Source organism: Oncorhynchus tshawytscha, linkage group LG03 (assembly GCF_018296145.1).
Source record: "Oncorhynchus tshawytscha isolate Ot180627B linkage group LG03, Otsh_v2.0, whole genome shotgun sequence".
NCBI classification, from domain to species: domain Eukaryota; kingdom Metazoa; phylum Chordata; class Actinopteri; order Salmoniformes; family Salmonidae; genus Oncorhynchus; species Oncorhynchus tshawytscha.
In genome coordinates this window covers 39,059,653-39,080,911 of record NC_056431.1, presented here as the reverse complement: position 1 = coordinate 39,080,911, position 21,259 = coordinate 39,059,653, and the positions used below count along the sequence as shown (strand labels likewise).

The 21,259-nt window shown below is 41.1% G+C and overlaps 2 protein-coding genes across 10 annotated transcripts in view; one reads left to right on the top strand and one right to left on the bottom strand.

Moving 5' to 3' along the window:
- Positions 1-4,166: 4,166 nt before the first annotated feature.
- Positions 4,167-9,204, bottom strand: LOC112224090 (anterior gradient protein 3). Of its 2 annotated transcripts, none has more exons than XM_024387393.2 (8): positions 9,104-9,204; positions 8,025-8,135; positions 7,605-7,668; positions 6,945-6,997; positions 5,452-5,528; positions 5,176-5,239; positions 4,743-4,826; positions 4,167-4,339 (listed from the first exon to the last, which is right to left on the bottom strand). In XM_024387393.2, the coding sequence occupies exons 2-8, from the start codon at positions 8,128-8,130 to the stop codon at positions 4,290-4,292; spliced, it is 498 nt and encodes a 165-aa protein (XP_024243161.2). In that variant the 5' UTR covers positions 8,131-8,135; positions 9,104-9,204; the 3' UTR covers positions 4,167-4,289. The 2 variants fall into 2 exon arrangements, with proteins under 2 accessions (XP_024243161.2, XP_042171393.1); XM_042315459.1 differs by lacking the exon at positions 9,104-9,204 and adding an exon at positions 8,457-8,527.
- A 1,539-nt stretch (positions 9,205-10,743) lies between these two features.
- Positions 10,744-21,259, top strand: part of LOC112235155 (TRAF3-interacting protein 1) — a 42,180-nt gene continuing 31,664 nt past the window's right edge. For 4 of the 8 annotated variants that reach the window (XR_006082212.1, XM_024403574.2, XM_024403558.2 and 1 more), the window contains exons 1-2: positions 10,745-10,990; positions 18,029-18,097. Coding sequence is in view for 7 of the 8 variants with exons in the window: in XM_024403574.2 (XP_024259342.1) it covers positions 10,868-10,990; positions 18,029-18,097 (192 nt within the window). In the remaining variant the exon portion in view is untranslated. Of the gene's footprint in view, positions 10,991-18,028; positions 18,098-21,259 lie in introns of all 8 variants that reach the window. The other 4 variants (XM_042315438.1, XM_024403581.2, XM_024403586.2 and 1 more) reach the window with 2 other exon arrangements.

Genomic DNA, 21,259 nt, shown 5'->3' with positions numbered 1-21,259 from the left:
GATTTAAGTATACATTTTGCATGACTAAAGCACTTAGGGAGAGGTCTAATGCTTTAATATTTAATAAATCCTGCCCTCCGAATTCATTTGAATTATATACAGTATGGCAAAAAGTATTTAGTCAGCCACCAAGTTCTCCCACTTAAAAAGATGAGGGGCCTGTAATTTTCATCATAGGTACACTTCAACTATGACAGACAAAATGAGGAAATCCACATTGTAGGATTTTTAATGAATTTATTTGCAAATTATGGTGGAAAATAAGTATTTGGTCAAAAACAAAAGTTTATCTCAATACTTTGTTATATACCCTTTGTTGGCAATGACAGAGGTCAAACGTTTTCACAAGGTTTTCACACACTGTTGCTGGTATTTTGGCCCATTCCTCCATGCAGATCTCCTCTAGAGCAGTGATGTTTTGGGGCTGTTGATGGGCAACACGGACTTTCAACTCCCTCCAAAGATCTTCTATGGGGTTGAGATCTGGAGACTAGCTAGGCCACTCCAGGAACTTGAAATGCTTCTTACGAAGCCACTCCTTTGTTGCCCGGGCGGTGTGTTTGGGATTATTGTCATGCTGAAAGACCCAGCCACGTTTCATCTTCAATGCCCTTGCTGATGGAAGGAGGTTGTCACTCAAAATCTCACGATATATGGCCCCATTCATTCTTTCCTTTACACGGCGGGTCAGTCGTCCTGGTCCCTTTGCAGAAAAACAGCCCCAAAGCATGATGTTTCCACCCCCATGCTTCACAGTAGGTATGGTGTTCTTTGGATGCAACTCAGCATTCTTTGTCCTCCAAACACGACGAGTTGAGTTTTTACCAAAAAGTTATATTTTGGTTTCATCATTCATTTACCTTTCCATGGTAGCAAGATCTTATCTATTTTTGCTAAATATAAGGGCACAAGGCGAGATCAAGACACAGGAAGCAGATGGTTGGAGTTCAAGATGTTTATTAACAATCCAAAAGGGGTAGGCAAGAGAATGGTCGTGAACAGGCAAAAGGTCAAACCCAGTTCAGAGATCCAGGGGTACAGAATGGCAGGCAGGCTCGAGGTCAGGTCAGGCAGAGTCCAGAAAACAGGCAAAGGTCAAAACTGGGGGGAACTAGTTCAAGAGAATAGAAAAGTAGGAGCACGGGAAAAACTTTCTGAGAAGTAGCCATTATTTACTGTTTTACACCTAGAGTTACTATACATGATTTTAACCCATTTTCTCCAAAATTCTCCAAAATTGAAATTCTCCAGGCATTTATTTATAAACGTCAGTCATACTTTATCAGGCCGGGTTTCCCAGATTTTTCATGGTGTTCTATTGTTTCCAGTACTTGCCTTATATTATCTCCAATGTATCGTCCATGTAAAAAATCTGTCTTATTAGAATGAATAATGTCCGACAATACCTTTCAAATTCTATGCGGTATACATTTTTCTCTAAATTTTTTCATCACACTGGGGCCTACAATTTTTTTAAATGGACTTGATCTTTATATTTCCCACTTGTATCCTGTTTCAGTAATAATGAAATTAGACCTTGTTGAGTGTCTGATAATCTACCATTTACATAGGAGTGGTTAAAACATGCTATAACTCAACTGGTATGTACACACTGCCATGTCTCTGACCTCGTCCCTATAAGGCTGTCTCATCATTGTCAGTGATCAGACCAACCACCGGTGTGTCATCAGCAAACGTAAAGAAGGTGTTGGCCACGCAGTTGTGGGTGAACAAGGAGTACAGGAGGAGACTATTGCACGCATCCCTCAAGGGCTCCCGTATTGAGGATGAGCGTGGCAGATGTGTTGTTGCCTAACCTTACCACCTGGAGGTGGCCTGTCAGAAAGTCCAGGATTCAGTTGCAAAGGTAGGTGTTTATAGTCCCAGAGTCCTTAGCTTAGTGATTAGCTTTGTGGGCACTATGGTGTTGAACACTGAGCTGTAGTCAATGAACAGCATTCTCACATAGGTGCTACTTTTGTACAGGTGCGATTGAGATTGCGTCATCTGTGGATCTGTTGGGTTTGTATTTGAATCAGAGTGGGTCTGGGGTTTCCTGGATGATGGTGTAGATGTGAGCCATCACCAGCCATTCAAAACACTCCATGGCTATCGACGTGAGTGCTACAGGGCGGTAGTCATTTAGGCAGGTTACCTTCGCTTTCTTGGGCACAGGGACTATGGGGGTCTGTTTGAAACATGTCGGTTTTACAGACTCCGGTTGAGGTTGAAAATGTCAGTGAAGTCACTTGCCAGTTGGTCCGTGCACGCTCTGAGTACATGTCCTAGTAATCTGTCTGGCCCTGCGGCCTTGTGAATGTTGACCTTGTGAATGTTGTTTAAAGGTCTTGCTGACATCGGTTACGAAGAGAGTGATCACACAGTCATCCGGAACAGCTGGTGTTCTCATCCCTTCCAGGCATCCCTTCCACAAGCAAACAAAGCAAGAGAAACAAAAACATACATTTAGCCGTCCATTCATTAGTTGGTGTGTGTAAGTGTGTGTGTTGCGGGGTTAAAGCTACAAACCCATAGGCTTGGCTCTCTCATCCCTTCCAGGCTTTTCGGGGAAAGGGTGAACAATGAGGCAGTCATTCGAATGTAAGCAATGTCCGTGCTCTGGCAGCTTTCGTGGCCGGGATAAGTTATTTTCTCTTCTGGCGCACAGCTTCAGGATAGTCCTCAATGAGGAAGATGTACATTCCCCTCAAGTTCTTGACTCATTCCAGAACCACTACCTTGTCCTTGAACCTCAGGAACTTGACGCCACGTGGGCTGGGCCGGTGGTGGGTTTTCCAGTATTTTGGGCGTGCTCCAACTCAATCTCCATCTTCAGTTTCTTCAAGATCTTTTCCCTCACTTTGTCCACCATCCAGGTCTCATGTGGAGATTGTCCCTCGAGATAATCTGATTTATTTGTCGTTGTTATCATGGATTCACATACAGAACTAATTTCCTCTCAATGATTTACAGATTGTCTTCTTGCCGTTTTCCTGTATAAACTCATCGAGCGGACCCTGGGAGAACTGCAAACTGTTCTTCAGGTCCTGGACCTCTCTGGTCAGGTCGTCCATTTTTTAAATGAGTTTATTCCACCAGTATTTGGACACAACAGTTGAAGCTATTTTCTTGTTGTAACAACTGCTTGTAGAACTGCGATAGTGACGCCACTGTCCTCCACGGTACTCCCACCGGCTTTGGTCTTTGTCATGGTAGCAACGTAGGCTACGCTGTTACTCCCCACAATTCCAGACAGGGCAGGTCACAGGGAAGATGGGAACAGCAACAAACAGTAGGGATCTAGACAGCCACAAGCCCGGGAAAATCAAAGCCACAAGGGCTAACCGCGACTCAGGCTGCATTCCAGCCCTCAAGGAAACCCTGCTTGCTTTATAGACAGCTACCCCTCGGACGGAATGATCCGCGAACAGACCGCAGCAGTCCCAGCATCTGATGCCAACGGTGCAGCGGGATCCAAAATCAAAAGGTATCTATCTAGTAACCAAATTTTTCCAATAGAACACTTTCAGACACTTCCAAAACAACATACCAAGCGCTGCCTCATTCCGCATTCAACAGGAACTTATGTGATTAATGGACTGCATCAAGCTTGTGAATGGTAAATAATGTATTGTGTCAATTTGGAGTGACTTTTACTGTAAATAAGAATAGAATATGTTTCTAAACACTTCAGCATTAATGTGGATGCTACCCTGATTACAGATAATACTGAATTAATCATGAATAATGATTAGTGAGAAAGTTAGACCCACAAATATCATATTCCCCCCAAAATGCTAACCTCCCATGTGATTGTAATGGTGAGAGGTCAGCATGTCTTGGTGGTATGATATTTGTGCATCTGTAACTTTCTCACTCATCATTATTCACGATTCATTCACCTCATGGAGTACAGAGCCAAAAGAAAAAATGCTTCCCTGTCCATGCCCTCATTGTAAATCTATTAAGCACTGAGCCGATAAGTCTTCAATCTAGTAAATTCATATTTGAATATGTTTGTATCCTCTTGCATTCTGCAACAATTAAGTCATGTCAACAACCCTCAAAGAGAATGTCCATATAACGTTAAATGTATATATTTTGTCGGTTTAAGTAAGCATTCTGAGTCAAAAGCAAATGAACATCAACAAATTCAGTACACTGCACACTGTCATTCATCTTTATTGATCATCAATTGTATACATTTTGTGTAAACAGATGGATGTACAAGAGTCAGTGAACCACTCTGGTTGTTGCTCTATTGGTACAGAGTTTATAAGGCTGTGAGGTCACAGTTCAGTGTGCAGTAGAAGCTTGGCTTTTTTCATGTTCTTGGCCACTATGGAGAGAGGGACAAGAAGCTTGGGTAAGAATCTGTTTACCCGGGAAGTGGTCAATTCCATTTCATGTCAGGAAGAGATTTGGGAATTCAATTTGGGAATTGACTGAAGTTAAATGGCCCAACCTTGCTTTATGTTGTTCTGATAGTAGTGGACCAAGCAATTAATTTTTTTACACTTTAAGCCATTAGTCGCTAAGAACTGCCCTTATACATTCTCATTATTTTGCAGTTGCATCTCCCAAATCTCTCCTCTCAACTAGTTAGTGAATTAGGTGAAGGGGTGGAAGAAAGAGTAGAACCAAGTAAGTGCATTCTGTGTTATTGGAAAATGTGTGTGTGTGTGTGTGTGTGTGTGTGTGTGTGTGTGTGTGTGTGTGTGTGTGTGTGTGTGTGCACTCACAGTATGGGATGTCGCTTGGCTTGTAGGTGTACAGGCGATTACTGTACTTCCCAACAAGGTCTAAACGGACAGTCATGGATGGATCTGTGGGCGGAGAGATATTTTGGAGGACTTTGCCAACGCTTCAAAACATAATACATCATTATGTAGGTATAACTACATTGTAATGCTTTATTCATACTATTCCATTTCTAACACTATGACGACCCATAAATGACATTGATCCCTTGATCAAGACCCACACATGTACTGTAAGTTATTTGGTGGTTCTTAGGCAAATTGCTACTGATTAAAATAAATGTATGCGAGGCACTGAATACGGTTACATCAAAGATCTCACAGCAAGCATTGGACCTGAGTGACGTGTTGGGGATTCAGAATAAGTGGTGGTTTATTTCCTAAGTGAGATGGCATGGTAGAAGAAGAGGCCCACCAACAAAGATGATTCTTGGAACATAGTTGCCATCTGCTGCCAGATTTGTGTCTGTAGTCTCATGCTGAAAAAGAAATCAAAATGACATCAAAATGTACATTTCTAATCAACTATCATCTATTTAACATCTAAATTCAAACATTTACCTCCAAGTGATGAAATAATGAAATGCATGATGCAATGTACAATATGTGATTGGGATATGGTTACAACTATATCATTTCATTGCTTCCATTGCGTGTATGTTGATTTTGTTTTGTTTTGATGATCAATTACCATCAAATTGAGCATAACAAAATCCTTTTGGGCCATTTTCTGTACGGTTTTATCCACAGCAAATGCCTTCTTCAGAGCTGTGGGGGGAAGTGTGACAGAATGATAATCAGTGAGAACCTCACCTTTAACTGCAACACAGAGTGGAATTTGTATGTATTGCTATTCTTTTGTCAAACAAGCCTTGACAAATGATAATGTCTAAAGAAATGTTGATACCACGAGACCAACTGTAAGGCAACAAAGACCTTGGTTGGTCCCTTGGTTAGATGAAGTACAGTACCAGTCAAGTTTGGACACACCTAGTCATTCAAGGATTTTTCTTTATTTTTACTATTTTCTACGTTGCAGAATAATAGTTCAGACATAAAAACGATTAAATAACACATATGTAAACATTTAGTAACCCCCAAAAATGTTAAACAAATCAAAATATATTTTATATTTGAGATTCTTCAAATAAAAACAGTCTTGAAGGAGTTCCCACATATGCTGAGCACTTCACTCTTCACATCCTTCACTCTGCGGTCCAACTCATTCCAAATCATCTCAATTTGGTTGAGGTCAGGCAGGTGATTGTGGAGACCAGGTCATTTGACGCAGCACTCCATCACTCTCCTTCTTGGTCAAATAGCCCTTACACATCATGAAGGTGTGTTTTGGGTCATTGTCCTGTTGGAAACAAATGATAGTCCCACTACGCACAAACCAGATGCGATAGTGTATCGCTGCAGAATGCTGCGGTAGCCATGCTGATTATGTGTACCTTGAATTCGAAATAAATCACAAACCGTGTCACCAGCAAAGCACCCCCACACCATCCATGCTTCACAGTGGGAACCACACATGCGGAGATGATCCATTCACCTACTCTACGTCTCACAAAGACATGGCAGTTGGAACAAAAAATCTTAAATTTAGACTAATCAGACCAAAGGACAGATTTCCACTGGTCTAATGTCCATTGATCCTGTTTCTTGGCCCAATCAAGTCTCTTCTTATTATTGATGTTCTTTAGTAGTGGTTTCTTCCAGCAATTTGACCATGAAGGCCCGATTCACTCAGTCTCCTCTGAACAATTTAACCAAATAGGTCTATATTTTGTATACCACCCCTACCTTGTCACAACACAACTGATTGGCTCAAATGCATTAAGAAGGAAAATAATTCTACAAATTAACTTTGAACAAGGCACACCTGTTAATTGAAATGCATTCTAGGTGACTACCTCATGAGGCTGTTTGAGAGAATGCCAAGAGTGTGCAGCTATCATCAAGGAAAAGGGTGGCTACTTTGAAGAATCTCAAATATAAAATATATTTTGATTTGTTTAACACTTTTTGGGTTACTACACGATTCCAATTGTGTTATTTCATAGTTTTGATGTCTTCACTATTATTCTACAATGAAAAAATAAAGAAAAACCCTTGAATGACTAGGTGTGTCTAAACTTTTGACTGGTACTCTGTGTGAGTATGAAAGCACAGCAGTATTACCTTGGCTATGAGGACAATCCTCCATGTGATGAATGACCATCAGAGGCTTCTTACTGTGGGAACATGAGAACACAGACAAAACAAGAACACATTCCACTGCAGAATAAGTAGTGGGTGGATGTGCTTACAGAGAAGTACAACGTCTCTGGGATTGTACCAAACTTAAGTCCCTAGTGTCATTATGGAGATAAGAAAAGAAATAGGCTGTGTGTCCCAAATGGCAACCTATTTCCTATTCTGTGCACTACTTTTGATAGCGCCCTGGTCAACAGTAGTGCACTGTCTAGTGAATATGGTGCCTGTGCCATTTTGGGATGCAACCATATAATAAATATGAGGATTTCCGTTACAGTTTGATTAGTTTAATTGGACATGTTGAATTAATGGGGCGCATTGATATGTGATTCTCACCTAGTTATCTTAAGATGAATGCACCAACTGTAAGTCACTCTGGATAAAAGTGCCTGATAATTGACTGAAATGTCAATTGTAATATAATAATTGTGAGGATATGGCTGTAACATAAGCAGATAGTTTTAATGAAATGTTTTACTCTCAGACATTTGAAAGACTGCTCTAATTGTCAAACATATGCCACTAACCAAACAACACAATTGCAATTTGATGTCTTGTTGTGTATTTTGTCTAATCTTGTTTTACCTTTCTTTCATTGTCATCAGGGCTTCCTCATAGGTATTGACCCAGGCAATGTAATCTCCCCATCCTGAGACAAAATTGAGGATGGAAATCAGAACGAAGGATTTGGTGTTAATGTAATGGGGATGGAGAACTGTTTTCGTACACTCAGAAAAAAAGGTGCTTTCTAGAACATGAAAGAGTTATTCAGCTGTCCCCATAGGAGAACCCTTTGAAAAATCATTTATTTGTTCCAGGTAGAATCCTTTTGGTTCTATGTAGAACCCTTTCCACAGTGGGTTCTATGTGGAACTCAAAAGGGTTCTACCTGGAACCAAAAAGGTTCTCCTATGGGGACAGCTGAAGAGCCCTTTTTTTCTGAGTGTAGTAAATTCAAATAGACGTTAGGGGTGGGGCGAGGATACATTGTGACATAATTCTTACCTCTTGAGAGAGTTTGAGGGCCTTTCCTTGTTTTCTTCTGTAGGGATACTTCCATACAGGTGACAAAGAGCAATGCAAAGAGAGACCAGCGATACATGGTTGTCATCCGTTCTGAGGTAGAGAGAGAACAGGAGGCAGTCAAGTCAAACTGCTGAAAAATACTTATATGTAGTTCTTATGTTTATTATTTATTTAGTTAAGCTTTATTTGACCAAGGAGTCATACTCTGACCAAGGTCTCTTTTACAGATGAGCCCTGAATTACATGCATTACAGAAAATGCGCACATCAAAATAGCAAAATACAAATTGCAAGCAGAAAGAAAAACACAGTCATAAAATGAACTGCCCTAGAGGCACCAGAACATCAAATTTAAGAACATTTTAAAGATCATTCCTCAAATAAGGTGCAAGAGAACTAAAAGCTGATTTACCTAACTCAGTGGAGACCAAAGGAATTTCTTAAGTTAGCCATCCCTGCGACCGGGTGTGGTAACTCGTATGTCTGAAGTTGAGTAATGATGTTAGGTATGGATCGACTTTTTGTAAAAAGGGCTTTATAAATGAAAACGTAGCAATGTATCTCTAGCCTTGACCATATAAAAGCCAAGTGCCATAAAAAGGAACCCCTTCCAAGAAACACCTGCCTTGTGCCATTTAGGGGTAGGCCTATTTCAATACAAGTGCCTAAATGAATAGTAGCGATATTTGTCTGCTTACTAAAACAGGCCAAACCTGTTTGGTTATGTGTGCCACATTTCCCCAAACTACACATTTTCTCGATTATGGCATTTGTCATTTGTCTTTAAGTATTTTTTAAATTCTAAAATAAAACCATGTACAAGTATTTTAGAGTTTGTACAGATCATATTGATGTGTGTGTAACTTCAAACAACCGATTTTGGTGTCAGTCTGTTTCTTCTTCGGCCGAATTGCCAAAGGCAAAATGAAAGTTTAACATGATTGAATGTTGACAGAGATAGGCCTGTACACCGACCAGGTTATTCAAATGCTGCATCAAGTCAACACAATAATATTACAAGTTTACACTAAGAAATGTTCAATGATTTTGATATCTTACCTATTGCACAGGCAGAGGAGGAGTGTCTGCAACCTATCTCCAAGCTGACAGTAACTTGGTTTTGATTTGCAGTTATTTTTATAGACAACAGAACTCACCAAACAGGTATGGGAAGCCAGGCCTATCCAATTTTTTATTTTTTATTTTTTATTCTCTGTACTTGTCAGTGTTCCAAACAGGACATTTTTCTTTTTGCCTAAACACTTAAACACCATCAGAATTCATAGAAAGCAGTACACTGGTTTAGTCATATTTGATCAAATATAACTGAAGAGATGAACTGGAATGACATTCACTCTCATGGAATGGGTTGCCAATAATAATTACCTGAAAGCCACATCCCCAATAAGCCAACCTCTTAAGGATAGGCGGGACGCAAATGTCTTAACTGGCCAATATGACTGCAATGAGGCATATATCACAGTGCTTCTATGGTTATATACTGTACACCATGGCACTGCCTATTTCATTTGTTAATTTAGCAAACAAGACAACTGAAAATCCAGTATGTCACAGTCAGCACACCTACATATTTTCGCAGTCGTAGCTCATTTGTCCCGAGTTCGCAGTTGTCTTGAACTCACTAAAGTCAGATATTAGAGTTCCTAGTTAAGTTGTTTTGAGCACGTCACAAATCATGCTTCATTGACAGCATAGCCAATGTTGAATGTTTATAATTTAAACTAGGAAAAGAGACCCTTAATTTTAGACTTGGGACCACACCGCCACAGCCACACCACTGAATAGCAGGCTAGTGATAGCTTTGCAACGCTTGCAGTTAGCCACTGATTCCTTCCAAACCACTCATTGTTGAATTTGCTATTTCCAACTTGTTGTGTAATTTTTATGTGTAATGTTTATGTCCAATGGCAGACGAGCACTGATACATTTTATCTATACGTTCTCTTCATTATGTATCTTCACATGACAAGGATTAAAAAGGATTTGCCAGTAGATTGTCGACGTGATTCATGATGATGACTGCTAGCTGAGATTTTGAAAGTATGATGTTGACATGACAGAAAGTGATGTGATATAATTTTATCTGTGTCCAATGACCTTGAGCCTTTTTGGATCAGCACTTCTAATGTAACTCTATTGCAGAACCCAAGGGGATAGAATTTTTTTGGTCTACCCTTCGACTTGTTGGTGACGTAGTGTCCCCATGAGTGACAGAACACTGAGCCAATCACGGAGCAACACTCTGTATTTTCTGCTGGCTTGCCCCACCACAGAAAGCACTGTGTTAGGCTGAAACACCTGCATTTTGGAGCTGCCTTACATCAAGAAAACAAAAAAGAGACCATGTTTGTATGTGGCTTTATTAACTCTGATATATATATATATAAAAAAAAAAATATATATATATATATATATATATATATTTTTTTTAATTACATTGTTTTCCAACTGATACGTGACATGTATTAATGCCAAAATAACATGCAAAACAGGCAAGCATGCTAAAAATGTGGGGCTCAAAAGCCACACCTGCCCTGAATGACGGGTCGCCAGTGCACATGACATCCCGGCAACTTTGAGAAAAAAAACACTTTATATCGGAGTTGTCTCGTCCCCACTGTTGGGCATGGGACGCAAGCATCTCACCATTATATCCAGTATCTCTGATTTAGCACAAGCGCATTTCAGATGAATGATGCATTGTGGGATTGGATGCTATTGACATAGCGACAGGATTGTCGATTGAAGAACAGTCTTGTTTTCATCAATAACTTTGGGGAATTTGTCATTTCAGCAGCTGCCATGAACGGGTCAGTGGCCAAAAAGACCCAAGACACTTTAGGGAGAGTTATAAAGAAACCTCCGCTTACTGAAAAACTGCTCAGCAAACCGCCGTTTAGGTATCTGCACGACATATTCAGTGAGGTGAGTGATTAGCTAACATTGCCTACTAGCTACAAATAGTTCTTGCTAGTTAGATTGGATTTGATAGCTAGCTACCATTTGTCCCCTGCTAAAACCAGCCAACTAACCTTTCAGCATTGAGACTGAGGCATGATAATTAGCCAATTTACCTAACAGTAGCCAGCCATCAATCTGATTTTTTTCGTTGCTAGGCACTCCTGTCTGCTTGTTTTAGTAAACAAAACCAAGTCGCGGCGCCGGGAAATGTGACTTTTCACTGTATCTATGACAAAAATATGAAATTATTTGCTAACTGTTTGGCTATTTACTCATGAAAAGGTTAAAAACATTATCCTCCAACAAATTACATTTCTGCCCCAGCACTAGTTAACTCTAGTTAACATTTACTAGTTAGTTAGCAGGTACAGTTACATTTTTTGTCACCGAAGTTTTGTGAGGGTGTCATCCCTGTTATGAAATGAGACCTCCCAACCTTCTATTCTAGGTGACGGTCAATGAGCTTATTCCTAAATGCAGCTGGATTGCTTGTTTGAATTGGGCTCTTCCCTAACTAACTAGTTAGGATGGCAACATGAAGGCATGGCACTGTGGAAGGGTGGTGCTTGCTTGTTATAGCCAAATAATATAAAAAGGAGGCCGCTGATCAGGGTTCTAAATCCATTGTAATTTGTACTTGACATAACAAGTATCATGGGGCAGGCAGGGACATGCCCTCATAAATGTGCCTTCAAAGTATTTACACCCATAGACTTTTCCCAAATGTTGCCTGCATTTCAAATGGATTACAGTTTCACTGGTCTACACACCAAACCATATAATCTCAGTGTTTTTTTTTTCTTCTGTTCTTGATTCATGTATTCAACCCTTTTTGTTATGGCAAGCCTAAATATGTTCAAGAGTAAACATTTGCTTAATACATTGCATGGACTCACTCTGTGTGCGATAATGGTGTTTAACATGATTTTTGAATGACTACCTCATCTCTGTACCCCACACATACAATTATTTGTAAGGTCCCTCAGTCAAGCAGTGAATTTAACAGATTCAACCACAAAGACGAGAGGTTTTCAATTGGCTCGCAAAGAAGGGCACCTTTTGGTAGATGGGCTAAAACAAATCTGATATTGAATATCCCTTTCGGCATGGTGAAGTTATTTATTACATTTTGGATGATCACTACAAAGATCAAGACGTCCTTCTAAATCAGTTGCTGGAGAGGAAGGAAACCACTCAGGGATTTCACCATGAGGCCAATGAGGACTTTAAAACAGTTAGAGTGTAATGGCTGTGATATAAGAAAATTGAGGATGGATCAACAACATTGTAGTTATGTCACAATACTAACCTAATTGACAGAGTGAAAAGAAGGAAGCCTGCACAGAATAAAAATATCCCAAAACATGCATCTGGTTTTCAGCAAGGTACTAAAGTAATAATGCAAAAAATGTGACAAAGCAACTTTTTGTCCTGAATACGAAATGTTTTATGTTTCGGGGAAAACCAATACAACACATTACGGAGTACCACTCTCCATATTTTCAAACATAGTGGTGGCTGCATCATGTTATCGTTAAGGACGGGGGAGTTTTTCAGGATAAAAAATAAACTTAATGGAGCAAAGCACAGGCAAAATCCTAGAGGATCTGCTTTTCACCAGACACTGGGAGATTAATTCACATTTCAGCAGGACAATATCCTAAAACACAAGGCCAAATCTACATTTGAGTTTCTTACCAAGAAGACATTGAATATTCCTGAGTGGCCGAGTTTTAGTTTTGACTTAGATTTTCAAGTAGATTTTAGGCAAAACCTGAAAATGGTTGTCTAGTAATGATCAACAACAATTTGACAGAGAATTTGAATTTGACAGAGCTTGAAGAAATTTGAAAAGAATAATGGGCAAATGTTGCACACTCCAGGTGTGGAAAACTCTTAGCGACTTACCCAGAAAGACTCCCAGTTGTCAAATGTGCTTCTACAAAGTATTAACCTAGGGGTGTGAATACTTATGTAAATGACATATTTCTGTGTTATATTTTTTTAATGTTTAAAAACATGTTTTCACTTTGCCATTATGGGCTATTGTGTGTGTGTGTGTGTAGGTGGATGAGAAAACAAATTGAAATAATTTTGAATTCAGGCTGTAACACATCAAAATGTGGAATAAGTCAAGGGGTATGATTCATTCTGGAAGCACTATACGAACATAGGGTGTTATGCTTTGAGAATGGCTTCCTCGCTAGAAGGTTTGCCAGTGGCTGGGTCTGTGCCACAGGCTATACCAGGCTCAGCGAAGATTATCCAGGCAGAGCAGACTGACAGATCCACCTGCACAAGACTACAACATCTTCTGGACACAACACACTCTCTGAGCAAGTCTGACTTAAAGGTCATTCAGGTTGTTTTTGGCCACTGCTGTTCCCACGAGCAGAAGAGCTGAGTACAGTCTTAATCCCATTCAATTAGTAGTCTCTCTCCTCTTCCAGTGAAGTTTCTCACCTTTCAGTATATGCTCATGCATATTTGATAAGTATGTTTGCGTGGATGATGCAATTGACCCTTCGCTAAGCCCCACCTCAGAATTTAGGGCACCAATCTCAGTGTTCCAATGGATAGCAACTGTTGTTGAGTCCGACGTCTCGGACAAGCTCATGTTTAAATCGTATTAAAGATATTTTAGCAATTCGATTTTGAATTATAGGACCCTTTTAGGGAAATGCAAAAACGTCCCTTTTTCAGGACCCTGTCTTTCAAAGATAATTTGTAAAAATCCAAATAACTTCACAGAACTTCATTGTAAAGGGTTTAAACACTGTTTCCCATGCTTGTTCAATGAACCATAAACAATTAATGAACATGCACGTGTGGAACGGTCTTTAAGACACTAACAGCTTACAGACGATAGGCAATTAGTGTCCTAAGTTTTCATGTCTGTGACCTTAGAGGCTTTTCTACTGACTCTGAAAAACACAAAAAGAAAGATGCCCAGGGTCCCTGCTCATCTGTGTGAACGTGCCTTTGGCATGCTGCAAGGAGGCATGAGGACTGCATGTGTGGCCAGGGCAATAAATTGCAATGTCTGAACTGTGAGACGCCTAAGACTTCGCTACATGGAGACAGGATGGACAGCTGATCGTCCTCGCAGTGGCAGACCACGTGTAACAACACCTGCACAGGATCGGTACATCCGAACATCACACCTGTGGGACAGGTACAGGATGGAAACAATTGCCCGAGTTACACCAGGAATGCACAATCCCTCCATCAGTGCTCAGACTGTCCGTAATAGGCTGAGAGAGGCTGGACTGAGTTGTAAGGCCTGTTTTAAGGCAGGTCCTCACCAGACATGACCGGCAGCAACATCGCCTATGGGCACAAACTACTGTTGCTGGACCAGACAGGACTGGCAGAATGTGCTCTTCACTAATGAGTCGTGTTTTTTTGTCTCACCAGGGGTGATTGTTGGATTCGCATTTATCGTCGTAGGAATGAGCGTTACACTGAGGCCTGTACTCTGGAGCAGGATCGATTTGGAGGTGGAGGGTCCGTCATGGTCTGGGGCGGTGTGTCACCGCATCATCGGACTGAGCTTGTTGTCATTTGCAGGCAATCTCGACCCTGTGCGTTACAGGGAAGACATCCTCTTCCCTCATGTGGTACCCTTCCTGCAGGCTCATTCTGACATGACCCTCCAGCATGACAATGCCACCAGCCATACTGCTTGTTCTGTGTGTGATTTCCTGCAAGACAGGTGTTCTGCCATTGCCAGCGAAGAGCCCAGATCTCAATCCCATTGAGCACGTCTGGGACATGTTGGATGGGAGGGTGAGGGCTAGGTCCATTCCCCCCAGAAGTGTCTGGGAACTTGCAGGTGCCTTGATGGAAGACTGTGGTAACATCTAACAGCAAGACCTGGCAAATCTGGTGCAGTCCACGAGGAGGAGATGCACTGCAGTACTTAGTATCTGGTGTGGCCACCAGCTGCATTGACTCTTACTTTTGATTTTGACCTCCCCTTTGTTCAGGGACACATTATCCCATTTCTGTTAGTCACATGTCTGTGGAACTTGTTATGTCTCAGTTGTTGAATCTTATGTTCATACAAATATTTAGTTAAGTATATTTAGTTAATAGTTAAGTTTGCTGAAAATAAATGCAGATGACAGTGAGGATTTTTCTCTTTTTTGCTGTTTATAAAACCAATATTTACAAGTCAAATGTTTGGACACCTACTCATTCCAGGGTTTTTCTTTATTTTTACTGTTTTCTACATTATAGATACTATTGAAGACATCAGAAATATTAAATAACGGTGTATGGAATCATGTTGTAACCAAAAAAGTGTTTAACAAATGATTTTTTTTTTGTGTAGATATATATTTATTTAATCCATTTTTAGAACAAGGTTGTAACTAAACAAAACATGGGAAAGGGTGTCTCCTATATCTAGGAGTTATAAGAAAGCTCAGGAAATATATATATTTTTGACACATTTCACCCCTTATTTTTGTTGCCACACAACTACCTCCATACTTTCAATTGTTTGTATGGGTTACCTTCAGATGAGTCCCTTGACACTTGTGGCGGTCGTAGAGCAAAACGGAGAACACAATCATGTTAGTTTATAGCTTGAACAGACATTTTCGTGAAGAACGATTTTTGGGATGTCTCATGGTCTGACAAACGCCACTATAGCTCACCCGCCTTCCACCGCATATGCGGAAGGCCGACATAGGCGGATGCAATGGATTGAGCCGCAACCCCTGCAAAACATATACATTCCTAGCTTAAACTGATGGATTTTGGAGATTTTTAAAATTGTGTTACTTAGATTGACGCATGTGTGCGTCAATAGCCTCTTAAGGATTAATGTAACTTGTTTTCTCAATTTATTTTAGCGGTGTTATGACTACAACTCCCATCTGCTGCTGGTTATAGCTTTGACTGCATGCTGACAGTGAATTCAGTCAGCTATTTAGAAAATAACACATCCTAGATCTGAATGAATGAAATATTCTTATGAACTACTTTTTTCTTTACATAGTTGAATGTGCTGACAACAAAATCACACATTATCAATGGAAATCAAATGTATCAACCCATGGAGGTCTGGATTTGGAGTCACACTCAAAATTAAAGTGGAAAACCACATTACAGGCTGATCCAACCTTGATGTAATGTTCTTAAAACAAGTCAAAATGAGGCTCAGTAGTGTGTGTGGCCTCCACGTGCCTGTATGACCTCCCTACAACGCCTGGGCATGCTCCTGATGAGGTGGCAGATGGTCTCCTGAGGGCTCTCCTCCCAGACCTGGACTAAAGCATCCGCCAAATCCTGGACAGTCTGGTGGATGGAGCGAGACATGATGCCCCAGATGTGCTCAATTGGATTCAGGTCTGGGGAATGGGCGGGCCAGTCCATAGCATCAATGCCTTCCTCTTGCAGGAACTGCTGACACACTCCAGCCACATGAGGTCTAGCATTGTCTTGCATTAGGAGGAACCCAGGGCCAACCGCACCAGCATATGGTCTCACAAGGGGTCTGAGGATCTCATCTCGGTACCTAATGGCAGTCAGGCTACTTCTGGCAAGCACATGGAGGGCTGTGCGGCCCCCCAAAGAAATGTCACCCCACACCATGACTGACCCACCGCCAAACCGGTCATGCTGGAGGATGTTGCAGGTAGCAGAACGTTCTCCACGGCGTCTCCAGACTGTCATGTCTGTCACGTGCTCAGTGTGAACCTGCTTTCATCTGTGAAGAGCACAGGGCGCCAGTGGCGAATTAGCCAATCTTGGTGTTCTCTGGCAAATGCCAAACGTCCTGCACTCGTGTTGGGCTGTAAGCACAACCCCCACCTGTGGACGTCGGGCCCTCATACCACCCTCATGGAGTCTGTTTCTGACTGTTTGAGCAGACACATGCACATTTGTGGCCTGCTGGCGGTCATTTTGCAGGGCTCTGGCAGTGCTCCTCCTGCTCCTCCTTGCACAAAGGCGGAGGTAGCGGTCCTGCTGCTGGGTTGTTGCCCTCCTACGGCCTCCTCCAAGTCTCCTGATGTACTGGCCTGCCTCCTGGTAGCGCCTCCATGCTCGGGACACTACGCTGACAGACACAGCAAACCTTCTTGCCACAGCTCGCATTGATGTGCCATCCTGGATGAGCTGCACTACCTGAGCCACTTGTGTGGGTTGTAGACTCCGTCTCATGCTACCACTAGAGTGAAAGCACCGACAGCATTCAAAAGTGACCAAAACATCATCCAGGAAGCATAGGAACTGAGAAGTGATCTGTGGTTGCCACCTGCAGAACCACTCCTTTATTGGGGGTGTCTTGCTAATTGCCTATAATTTCCACCTGTTGTCTATTCCATTTGCACAACAGCATGTGAAATTTATTGTCAATCAGTGTTGCTTCCTAAGTGGACAGTTTGATTTCACAGAAGTGTGATTGACTTGGAGTTACATTTGTGTTGTTTAAGTGTTCCCTTTACTTTACTTTTATTACTCTAGCTCCAAGACGGCGGCAATTTGAAGAAACGCAGATTGTGCTGATTTACTGGCACATTGAGCCATGTTGCGGGCCATAGTTTAAGATCTCTGTGGGTAGTGTTCAAAAACAATGCCATCAGAATTCTTCCGTCTTCATGCACCTTCCCCAATGTAATGACAGCCCAGGAGTTTCCTGATTAGCAAGGGGTCATTTGTGTTTAATAGAAACACAGTTTGAGATCATTGTGAGGGGATTTTTCCAGTGGTTGAATGGGAAATTGAGCTTCCTGTGCAAATGTTGTCAGAGGTTGCAACAGTAAACAAGGGGGCTGGGGCTTAGCAAAGGGTTAGTTACTGACCACTGAATTTAGCATACGTGTATTGAATATAACTTAACTGACTATTTATTTGGTTTTCCCTCCACAAAAATATGCTCAAAAATGAATGGCTTAAAATCAGTCATGTTGTACTGCATTGATAATTACAACCATATAGTGGCTAACCGCTGACTCATTTGGCGATGTATCCTAACCTTTTCTCCTATAGGTGATCCGGACCACTGGCTTCATGAAGGGACTCTATGCAGAGACTGAGATGAAGTCAGACAATGTCAAGGTAAGACATTTTCTCCATTTGATCACTTGGAGGAATTTGTGAAACACCAGAACAGACTGAAATCTTGAAGGCCCCTAATTGTTATACTGCACTGTGACAGATCTAATGAGTAATTGTCATTAGTCATTTTAAAATAAATGATACATAGCCTAGCTCTTAAGGTGTCCGCGTGCTTCCCAACTAGAACAGTTCGTTCATATATTATGCCAAAATTGTGATGTTTTGGTCTTCGGATTGTGATGTTTTGGTCTTCGGGTGGTCGTGCTCACAACAATTTCGGAGTCGAAGTCTAAGCCCCTTCATTGGTCAACAGTAGGGATTCTTCAATGAAGTGTTGGTTGTCATTCAACAATAGATGACCCGTTTACATGAAGAAAAATAATTACTTGGGAAATACTACATCAAACATCTTAGTTAGATCTCCAATGCAAAAACGTCAACTCAAAGGATCTGTCTTATTTTGTCTTACATTAATTCTGACTTATTTGAGGAAGTGTGTACTGGCTACGGCGTCTCAAAATGGACAAACAGTGCTATTGCTGCTTTTTTTTTCTCATTTTTCAAGCAAAGGTCTTCTTTAAGTGTGCGAGCAGACTCGTTCGGCTAGCTGAGTTCGACTAGGTGCCAGCCAAACCAACGCATGTAGAAACCTTTAGGCCTATTTCATACAGTGATTGTTCTGTGAGCTAGGAATGAATCACACTCACTATCTGATTAGCTGGGGCCTTTTTAACACTAAGTGGATAGATATCTCACTGAAGTGTGCTTCTTCCCATACTTATGTGTGTGTGCATCACTTCCAGCACCCTGCCTGGGTGTGGAAAAGCATCCAGCCATTACATGACATGATTAGTGTAACCCAAAACGGCTTGTGTAGTTATATAACCTGTAAGTCAAAATGCACTCACACGTCTGAGCTATCTTTTTTGCAGGTGCATGGTAACAGTTGAATAAAATAAGAGAGATGTTGAAACCCGCACACTGCTCTTGATAGTGTCACTGCTCTTTAATAAGCTTTACGTATCGGCCTCAATTCTCTGACGAAGGCCGTGAGGCCGACACGTAAAGCTTATTAAAGAGCAGTGATACTATCAAGAGCAGTGTGCAGGTTTCTTATTTTTTCTCGTAGTTAATATAGCCTAAAACTCTCAGTACTAGAGTGGGCTGTGACTCAGGCCGTATCAGAGGTGGTGTAACGTCACACTGCTGTGTTATCACACCACTGACTGACCTGGGATCAGTATCAGGGTCAGATTCTTAGCGAGGCAACAATCTTCTCACCCAATAGGGCAGGAGACTGTAAGCCCATAGGGTGGCCTCGTCTGTCCTCCTAACTGACCTTAGATCAGTTTGAGAGACCACTTGTGATTTTTGGAGCTGGCACATACAATTTAGAAGAGTAAACCCATACTCACCCACATAATTACAGACACGCAACCTGTGTCGAGATCAGTTTTCAGGCGCTTTTCTCTCCAACTGGCCTTAGGTCAGTATGAGAGTCTGGCCTAAGAACAGTTGGTAGATGTGGTAAGAGGAGAATAGAAACCCAGAGAGGGAACAAGGTAGGGCTGTCCCCGACCAAAACAATATGTTGGTCGACTGATTTGGTATTAATAAAACAAAAACGTCTATTTACCCTATGTGTTTTAATAAAATCAACAATATGCTTTTAGCTTACGTTTTGATGAACTAAGACAAATGCCTCTAGGGCGCCAGAGATCTAGATAACAAGAAGAAAAAAAACTTAACCTGACCCAGCTATTCTCCTCCCACTCGTGCTAGCTTTCACAGTTTCTGCCATTACTCTCCTGAAATTACCAGTAATGGGCTACACGAGGAGTCGGCAACCTTTCTCATGTGGAATGCCAATGTATCTTACCATTTCTTCCAATCTACATGCCAGCTATGATTTTCACATGCAAATTTTCATGAAAGTTTAATTTAAAATAGTTTAAAAAGAAAAACTCTTGAATGAGTAGGTGTGTCCAAACATTTGACTGGTACTGTAAATTGAAATAGAAATTGTAACTTCTAATTACTACCCCAAAGATGGCCGCCAGTCCACCCACCATCGAAATGTCAACTTAATTAAATGGTCATACATGTTGAAATATCTAAAAATCTATATATATATATATATATATATATTTTTCACCTTTATTTACCTAGGCAAGTCAGTTAAGAACAAATTCTTATATACAATGATGGTCTACTTCAATAGACTTCAATAGGTTCCCTATTGGGGATTGACAGTATAATTCAAAACTACTGATATTCCCATTTCAAGTCAACATGCTCTGATTCATGGACCTCCAACAGTCTTTGTGATACCATTTGAAAGTTTACATTTCAATCCCATTTCAGTACATTTATCAGCCAAAACATGACACCCACCCTGTATTCAAGATCATGTTGTCTTGATCGATGGCAGGCACAACACAACCTCCGATAGGGTCAAATAGGGTCTAAGCTGCAACATATGCGAATATGAAGACAATCAGAGTTGATGCACTTTTTAAGGATAAATTAACGATTTTACTAAACAATAAATTATAAAATGGTTTAAGTTTTTACATTATATAACCCTCAACCATTTTTACATTTTCCAGTTATGAAGACATGTCTCAAGGTATCGGTCGACTTTGAGCACCTATGTGTAGGGAAGGCTTCATTCTAATCAAACCTGGGGCTGTTAAAATGGATTTACCTAGCAGCATGCATAATGAATGGGGACACATACAAAGCCTATAATTGTCTGGCAGCACCTGAAAGGGACACCTATCAATCAATCACCTTTATTTATAAAGCCCTTTTTACATGGGCAGATGTCACAAAGTGACATTTGGGGCGGCAGGATAGCCTAGTGGTTAGAGTGTTGGACTATTAACCGGAAGGTTGCAAGTTCAAACCCCCAAGCTGACAAAGTACAAATCTGTCGTTCTGGCCCTGAGCAAGACAGTTAACCCACTGTTCCTAGACCGTCATTGAAAATAAGAATGTGTTCTTTAACTGACTTGCCTAGTTAAATAAAGGTAAAATAAAAAAATAAAAATAAAAGTGTACAGAAACCCAACCTAAAACCCCAAACAGCATGGTGGCTAGGAAAAACTCCCTAGAAAGGCAGGAACCTAGGAAGGAACCCAGCGAGGAACCAGGCTCTGA

Bases quoted from the DNA above. Each gene is read 5' to 3' on its own strand.
- LOC112224090 (XM_024387393.2), bottom strand. From the start codon at position 8,130: ATGACAACCATGTATCGCTGGTCTCTCTTTGCATTGCTCTTTGTCACC. The intron at 6,998-7,604 runs GTAAAACAAGAT...ATGTTCCCACAG, and splicing joins CTGATGACAATGAAAGAAAG to TAAGAAGCCTCTGATGGTCA. The intron at 4,827-5,175 runs GTGGGCCTCTTC...CTCCGCCCACAG, and splicing joins TCCAAGAATCATCTTTGTTG to ATCCATCCATGACTGTCCGT.